Here is an 8,729-nt window from a genome sequence, read left to right on the forward strand (position 1 = left end):
CCTTCCTCTCTGAATGTCTCTCTGTCCTATCTGATAAAAAAGAAGAGAGGGGGTCTGGTGGGAACACAGCTGGTTAAGCTCAGGTGGCGCAAAGCACAAGGACCAGTGTAAGGACCCCAGTTCGAGTCCCCGGCTCCTCTCTCTGTCCTATCCAACAACAATGACATCAATAATAACTACAACAACAAGGGCAACAAAAGGGAATAAATAAATATTAAAAAGGAAAAATGGCCACTAGGAGGGGTGGATTCCAAGTGTCAGTGGCAAGCCCCAGTGATAACCCTGGTGACAATAAAAAAAGAAAAGAAAATCCCCCCAAAACAAGCCAATCGGGCAGGGTTTGATAACATCATGGTTCTCCAGAAACACTCTCCTGCCTTGAGGCTCCTAAGTCCTAGGTTCAATCCTCCGCACCACCATCAGCCACAGCTGAGCAGGGCTCTGGGAAAATAATAATAATAATAAGCCAATAAAATCAGAGATGCACCTGGCACTCTGGCCTGGGCAGTGCCTGTCTGACCCACTCTGGGGGTGTCTGCCCCCTCCCCAGGCCCCGGGGAGGGGGTGCAGGACTGAACGTGGGACTCTGCCACCCAGCACCTCGAGAACAAACCCTCAAATTCAGAGTCCTCCCAAAACCCAGCCTCGACCCTGCCCTCTACCCCCCACCCCTTCAAGGTCACAGTTGCGCTGTGTGGACACAGCTGGCTAGACTCTAGCCTCCCACCCCCAGTCCAGAAGCCTCAAATAGACACTGTGTGTGTGTGTGGGGGGGGGACTGGCAATGAGGCTTTCAGACGCCTCTCCTCTGGTCCGTCCATCAATAAAGACAGTACACTCACTCGCCTGCTGAGAAGCTCTCCTTTATTGCCTGTGTGCACGGCACATACAGAATTCGAATCCATACATGTAAGAAACTACAGACAGATTCCCAAAAACAGCCCGGACTGAATCCCCGGCCTGGACCGAGGCACGTGGAACCTGCCCACCCGGGGCTTCACTGGGGAAGACTGGGTGTGGACACCAGTGGCCCAGGGGACCCGGCCTGGGGGTGTCACTTGCAGCATCTGAGACAGACCAGCCCGGGTTTGTCCTCAAGGCCCTGGGGGTGGGGGTGGGGGTCCCAGATGGCCACCACGCCCCTCCCCCTGCTGCGGGCCAGGCATCCGCACACGTGCCCTTTCAGCCAGCTCAGTTTCAAGTTCATCTTGAATCCTGCTCAGTTTTGCAAGCTGCTTCCTCTCTCCTCCAGGTCTGGGTCCCAGAAAAAGCATTTTAAGTTGCCAATTTGCATTTGAACAAGAGAGTTTGAACCAGGAATGTGAAAGACAAAAAGTCCCATCAGACGTCGCAGCCTCGCAGTCTGGAGACCCAGAAAGTGAATTCAGGAGAAGCCTCCAAGCCGGAGCCTTAACAGGGACCCCTAAGCATTCCGGGGAGTGGGAGAAGGTCACCCAAGTGCGCATGCTTTGCGAGTCACCTCCGGGGACTTTTTTTAAACCTCCCACCGACCCTGCCTCTTCCATCTCTGCTCCAACGACGACAGGGGTGACATTAGCAAAATATATCGAGAGAAATATAAGGTTACTTGGTGAGCATGCAGTGCGCTCCAACAGCTGCCCGCAAATATTTCCCCCATGATTATTTGTACTAAAAGTAAAGCCTGGTAAAGATAGCTCAAACGTGAGAAGGTTCGACGGGCCGCTGACCCCATAGGCAGCCCGTCTTAACTGGGGACGGGAGGGGGGGGGGGAAGAAAAAAGAAAAACCGCGGTGGGTCTGAGCTCCATGCAGAGCCGGCCAGGCTCGGGGCTTTTGAGGTAGACGGAGCTGGACGGAGCCCCTCAGAAGGTAGGAACGAGGAAGTCACGGAGGAGAAGAGAGAACTGCCCTTCCTCCTGCGGACAGCCATGTGTGTGGGGGGGTGGTAGGTAGCCTGAAGCTTCCTGGCCACGAGGAAGTGCTGGCTTCTTGTCAGAAAGCACTCAGTCCAGCACTGACCCAACAGTCTATCAGGTCCACTCCCCGCACCTGGGTTACCGCCACGGGCATGGCTGCCTCCCAGCGGCCAGTCCCTCCTCTGCTTCCCTACACCTGGATGTGATCATTTTGCTTTGGTTTTGTTGTCCTCCCTCTCCCGCGTCTATTCTACAGAAGCCTCGGGGCTCATGGGCCCAGGAGCCGATGGAGCCGTTGGAGATTGATGGCAGCACCGCTCAAAGGTCAGTCCCGGCAGAGCTTCTGGTCGGGGTAAGCGGATACCGGATACCTCGAGGCCAAGGGCGACACTGCACTAAGGGGGACCCCGGGAGGTGGGAGGAGACCCCCCCAACCTGGCCTCCAGAGACACAGAGCTGCTTCTCAACAAATGGGGGCCTGTGGCCACGGACCACGGAGAGGCCTGGGGTCTGTCTTCACTGCGTGTCCTCCGCTTGTCTTCCCAAGAAAAATCATCAAACCCGCCAAGCCTGGCGGGGCATAAATAATCTGATGGGGGTCTATATACACGTTTAAATAATGAACTTAAATAGATCCGCGTCTAGCACCAGCTGGGTAGGTCCCACAGTCCAGAGTTATTAGAAAGTGCACCAGGGGGCATGGGGAGGTCTGGGGTGGGCGGGTCAGAGCCTGGGCAGGAAGTGGGTGACCTTCATGGTGGGGGACACCCGGTTGCCCTTCTTGGCCCTGCCGTTCTTGCTGAGGGCGATGAACAGGCCGGGGTGCGGGAAGCTCTCGTAGGCGTTGTAGTTGTTGGCGAGCAAGGTCTCCTGGAACATGCACTCCTCGGTGAAGAAAGGCTAGGGGCGCAGGAGAGGGGCGTCACCCCTTGGCCAGGGGCCCCTGGCGGTGGGCTTCCAGGGTCGGGGGCTGCCCCTCCCTCCAGGGCTGAGACCCCGCCGCGCGAGTCCTCTCCGCCGGCAGGTGTAAACCCCGCCCCCATGTGTGTCCCTGCCCGCACCCCTGCAGGGCCTCCAGGGAGCCCCTCCAAAGCCCCAGGTTGGAGAATCTGCTGGGCGGGGGTCGGGAGGCTGCACCCCTTGGTCCAGCAGGGCTGACCGCTGTCTCCCAGCCAGGGCGCTTTGGAGAGAAGGCGACCCCCGCCTCAGAGGGTCCTGGGGACACCCCCGCCAGCGCCGGCCCCCTCCTCACCGAGCCGTAGAGTCTGCCCTTGTCGTCCATGGCCACGAAGTAGCGGCTGGTCACCCCGAAGATGCTCACCACGCCCCTCTCCACCGGCGACAGCTCCAGCAGGCCTGGGGACCGGGGCGGTCACTCGGGCGGCGCCCCGCGGCCCGTCCCCGCACCCTCCTCCGGGTGGCCCGTCCCTGGGGGGCTGCCCCCGCCCGCCCCCCCTCCCTCCCTCCCGGGCTCACTCACTGTCGGCGGTGTCGGCGTGCACGCCCCCCACGCGGCCGCCGGGCAGCACCTGCAGGTGGAAGCCGATGCCCACGTTGCAGTAGAGGCGCCGCAGCCGCCGGATGCCCAGCAGGTAGTCCCCGGCCCCGCCCTGCACGGGGGGCTGCTCCGCCCGCAGGCGCCCCAGCGAGCCGGCCACCAGGCTGTCCCAGCCGCGCCCCAGCTCCGCGACCGCCCGGGTGCGGTTGGCGAGCGGCGCGGGGGCCCCCAGCACGGCCAGCACGAGCGCGGGGAGCAGCGCGGCCGCCCCGGGCCCCCCCATGCCGACGGGGGCGGGGACGGGGCGCGGGGGCTGGGGGCTCGCAGCCGAGCGGGGGTGGGCGCGGGTCCAGGGGCCCAGGGCCGGGGTCTCAGAGCCCGGGGAGGTGGGGTCTGGGGCAGGTCCAGGGGCTCACAGCGGAGCCGGGGGGCGCAGAGCCGGGGGGCGCAGAGCCGGGGACGCAGAGCCGGGGGCCGCAGGTCCCGGGGGGCTCACAGCAGAGCCGGGGGGGCTCAGAGTCAGGGGAGCAGGTCCAGAACGCAAAGCCGAGGGTCGTAGGTCCCGGGGGACTCACAGCAGAGCCGGGGGGCGCAGAGGCCCGGAGTGCAGGCCCGGGGAGAGCTGGGCTCAGAGCAGGGGGCGCAGGCCTGGGGGTCTCGGGGCCCGGCGCGCGCTCAAGGGCCGGCGGAGCTGGGAGCCTCCCCGCCCGGCCGCTATATATAGGCGGGTCCCCTCCCCCCGGGGGGCCGGGCGCGACCCGCAGGCTGGGGGGGAGGGGGGAGGGGGCGCGGTGCCGGCTGCCAATCAGGGGCGGGGGGCGGGTGTCACCTGCTCGGTCCTCACCCCGGGCGGGGGCTGCTGGGCTCCCGAGACCAGCGTCCTGCCCCCCCCATCCTTCTCTAGCCCTTGCCCCATCACCTGGCAGGACCCGTGGGGGGGTGAGGTGAGCGTGTGGGGCTCCGCCCTGCTGCCCCAGGCACCCCCTCCGTGCGGGGGCAGGTGGCCGGGCCCGGCCTCAGGGGACACGGCAGATACCTCACTGCCCCCCAGCCGATCGGGGACCCAGCCCCCGCCAGGCGGCCTCTCCCCCGCTCGCCCACCCCCCACGGCGCCCATTAAGGTCCAGGGGCGGGGCCACCCCACCTAGGTGTGAAGATCCCTGTCCTCTGCCACCCGAGGGGCCGCCTGTCACCTCCCCGGCAGGCCCCGCCCCCAGATGCGGGGGAGGGGCTATCAGAGCCCCCTCCCCCCTCCCCTCCCCCGGGCCGGGGTACCTGCGAGCAGACCCCACCTGGCCTGGGCGCATTCGGACCCGGAAGCTTGAGGTCCCGGCCCAGAGAGAGGCTGCTGGGCTCAGGTGTCCCCTGTGCGCCCCCCCCTCCGGTGCAGCCTGACAGCTGCGGGGACCCCCACCCCCGCCATGGGCAGCTCTGTGTCTGGGGCACCGGCCCTGCTGACCCGCAGTACCTGTCCCGGGTGGGGGGAGACACTCCCATGAGGGAGCAGGAGCCGCTGAGTGTGTGTGGGTGGGGGTGCGCCTCCTTGGAGAGCTCAGGCTCCTGACACCCCCCCCCCAGCTGCTGGGGGTGTCTCCTCCGGCACCCCCACAGGGAGCCCCATTTGGGAACCCCCGGACCCTTCCTGTCCCTCCCCTGGAGGACGCAGCCTGCCCAGCCGTCACACACCCGGCAGGTGCCCTCGACTGTCCTTTGAAGCCAAGAGCGGGTGGGAGCAGGGCTGGGACTTCACAGACCCCCACCCCCAGTCCGGTTCCCACCACCCCCAGCTGTCCCGGGAGCTGGAGGACCCAGAGAGGACGGGGCTGGAGGGCAGGGACAGAGCGAGTCCCGGGACCCCACCTCTTCTGACCATCCGGCTTCCCAGCTGGGACCCAGAAGCCACATCTTGGGGAGGGAGGACACCGCCCGAAAGCCAGCAGCCCAGAAGGAGGGGGAGGACAGAGTCTCTGGGTCCTGGGGGCAGGGGGCACTTGAGCCCAGACCCCCAGAGAACGCTAAGGTGCTGGCCAAGGACAGAGGGGACAGAAGGTGCTCAGGAAGAGGGAGAAAGGTCCTGGGGGAGGGGACAAGGGGAACCCCCTCCATGGAGACCCACCCCCTCCGGCCTCAGCTCACTCCGCAGGTGTGGCTTGGGGGTAGGGCTGGCCACCAGGGAGGCTGGGGGGCGCCAAGGATTGGGGGCTGCCCTTACCCCTCCACCCCACACCCCACTGGGGTCCTCCAGAACTCCCAGGGTTCACCCAACCATATCAGTTCAAGAAAAGCCTGGGGCAGGGATAGATAGCATAATGGCTCTGCAAAGAGACTCTCACACCTGAGGCTCCAAAGTCCCAGGTTCAATCCCCTGCATCACCAACAGCCAGAGCTGAGCAGGGCTCTGGGAAGAAAAAAAAAAAAAAAGCCTGAATCCATGTTCCTCCATCTGCAGCCCGCCCCCCTCCAGCCCCCAGAACCACTGTGGAAGACCCTCTGTCCGCGGAAGGCTCTGGAAGCTGACCTCCTGTTTGGTGGCATCTGCCTCTCTCCCACCACGTGTCCTTTCCCCACTCCCCCCCCAAGCCAGGACAGCCTGAGTCTGGCCTGCTCCTCCGGCAGAGTCCCCAAAGCACCTGGGGACAGTCCAGGCTGTGTGGCCTGGGGACTGTCTGCAGAGGGTGGGGCCGCAGGGGCTTCTGGGAAGAAGGAGATGGGTGAATGGAAGGGTGGCCCTTAGCAGGGAGGAGGCTCCAGGAATTGGGGGGAAGGAGGCCCCTTCATCCATCTGTGGCCTGTGGGGTTGAGGGACCCTAGGCAGACTGGAGTAGGCCCCCCCATCTGAGTTCAGACTGACCTGGGTTGAGAATTTCTCTTCCCTTGCTTTTCTGTCCTATCCAACAATGATGACATCAATAACAATAACAATAATAATAATAACTACAACAATAAAACAACAAGGGCAACAAAAGGGAAAATAAAAAAATAAAAATAAAAAATTTACTGGGGCCTGGTGGCTAACTGCACACATTACAGTGCACAAGGACCTGGGTTCCAGGCCCCAGTCTCCACCTGCAGGGGGAAAGCTTCACAAGTGGTGAAGCAGGGCTGCAGTGTCTCTGCCTCTCTCCCTCTCTCCCTCCACCCCATTCTTCTTGATTTCTGCTTGTCTCTGTCCAGTAAATAAAGATCATAAAAGAAATTTTCCGGGAGTTGGGTGGTAGGGCAGTGGGTTAAGCACACGTGGCACAAAGAGCAAGGACTGGCATAAGGATCTTGGTTCCAGCCTCCGGCTCCCCACTTGCAGGGGAGTCGCTTCCCAGGCGCTGAAGCAGGTCTGCAGGTGTCTGTCTTTCTCTCTCCCCTCTCTGTCTTCTCCTCCTCTCTCCGTGTCTCTCTGTCCTATCTAACAACAACAATAATAACAACAGCAACAATAAAAAACAACAAGGGCAACAAGAAGGGAATAAATAAATAAATATTAAAAAAAGAAATTTTCTATGACTTTAAAAAAATTTAAAGATTATATTTATTTATTAATGAGAAAGATAGGAGGAGAGAGAGAACCAGACATCACTCTGGCACATGTGCTGCCGGGGATTGAACTCAGGACCTCGTGCTTGAGAGTCCAAAGCTTTATCACTGTGCCACCTCCTGGACCACGACTTTTTAAATTTTTTTAAAATTATCTTTATAGAATAGATCCATCCAAAAATTGAGAGGAAAGGGGAAGATAGAGAGAGAGAGAGACAGAGAGATACCTGGAGCCCTGCTTCACCACTTCTGAAGCTTTCCCCCTGCAGGTGGGGACTGGGGCTTGAACCTGTGTCCTTGGGCACTGTAACATGTGCGCTCAACCACCTGGCCCCCAGAATTTTTTTCTTTCCCTCCAGGGTTATTGCTGGGGCTCGGTGCCTGCACCACAGATCCACTGCTCCCGGAGGCCATTTTTTCCCTTTTGTTGCCCTTGTTGTTTATCGTTGCTGTTATCATTATTGTTGTTGTTGGCTAGGACAGAGAGACATGGAGAGAGGAGGGGCAGACAGAGAGGGGGAGAGAGAGACAGACACCTGCAGACCTGCTTCACCGCCTGTGAAGCGACTCCCCTGCGGGTGGGGAGCCGGGGCCTCGAACCGTGATCCTGACGCCGGTCCCTGCGCTTTGCGTCAAGTGTGCTAAACCTGCTGTGCTACTGCCTGGCCCCCTTTTTTCTCTTTTTTAAATATTTTATTTACTTATTTATTATTGGCTAGAGACAGAGAGAAATTGGGGGGAGGGAGAGATAGAGAGACAGAGAGACACCTGCAGCCCTGCTTCACCACTCACGAAACTTCCCCCCTGCAGGTGGGGACCGGGGGCTCAAACCCAGGCCCTTGAGCCCTGTGATGTGTGCGTTCAAGCAGGTGCGCCCCCGAGCCCCTTCCCTACTCTTTTCTTTCTTGCATATTTCTACTCAATTCCCCTCTCCCTCAGTTAAGAGGATTTTTATTATCATTTTATTCTATTTTAATTTGTTTTTAGAGAGGGAACAAGGGGGGGAGAGGCAGAGAGGAGAGACACAGCACTGCTCCAGCATTTGTGAAACGGCTCCACGTGGTGGCAGGACTTGAACCTGAGTCTCTCTGCACAGCCACGTGTGTGGCTGCCCTGTGACGTGGCTCCCAGCAGCCAAAGTCTTCTTCTTCTTTTTAAATATTTATTTATTTATTTCCTCTTTGTTGCCCTTGTTGTTTTTTATTGTTGTTGTAGTTATTATTGTGGTTATTGATGTCATCGTTGTTGGCTAGGACAGAGAGACATGGAGAGAGGAGGGGAAGACAGAGAGGGGGGAGAGAAAGACAGACACCTGCAGACCTGCTTCACCGCCTGGGAAGCGACTCCCCTGCAGGTGGGGAGCCGGGGGCTTTATGCCGGTCCTTGGGCTTTGCGCCACCTGCGCTTAACCGTGCTACCGCCCGACTCCCGAGAACATCTTCTTGGGGTTTTTGGAAACCAAAATCCATCTCTACTTTGAGTTACTTGAAAAAGTTTGAATTGCCTGAAAAGAACCCATGTATTTTATCTTAAACACCTCTTTCTCTCTTTGTTGGCTAGAGACAGAGAGAGACTGAGGGGGGAGAGGAGAGAGAGACACCTGCAGCCCTGCTGGAACTCAGGCTCTGCGCGTGTGTGCTCAACCAGGTGTGCCGGCGCTCACCCGCTGTGGCCTCATTCTCCTTCCACACATCAGTGAAACCACAACATTATTCCCTCCCTTCTTCCTCCCTCCCTCCCTCCCTCCCTCCCTCCCTTCTTCCTTTCTTTCTTTTAATTATTATTTTTTATTTATTGGATAGAGA

At 59.9% G+C, this 8,729-nt stretch overlaps 1 protein-coding gene across 1 annotated transcript; it reads right to left on the reverse strand.

The window, feature by feature from the left end:
* Positions 1-2,620: 2,620 nt before the first annotated feature.
* Positions 2,621-3,679, reverse strand: FGF4 (fibroblast growth factor 4). The gene is made up of 3 exons (XM_007518808.2): positions 3,379-3,679; positions 3,151-3,254; positions 2,621-2,798 (listed from the first exon to the last, which is right to left on the reverse strand). The coding sequence occupies exons 1-3, from the start codon at positions 3,677-3,679 to the stop codon at positions 2,622-2,624; spliced, it is 582 nt and encodes a 193-aa protein (XP_007518870.2). The 3' UTR covers position 2,621.
* Positions 3,680-8,729: the final 5,050 nt, after the last annotated feature.

This window comes from Erinaceus europaeus, unplaced genomic scaffold (assembly GCF_950295315.1).
Source record: "Erinaceus europaeus unplaced genomic scaffold, mEriEur2.1 scaffold_335, whole genome shotgun sequence".
Taxonomy (NCBI): domain Eukaryota; kingdom Metazoa; phylum Chordata; class Mammalia; order Eulipotyphla; family Erinaceidae; genus Erinaceus; species Erinaceus europaeus.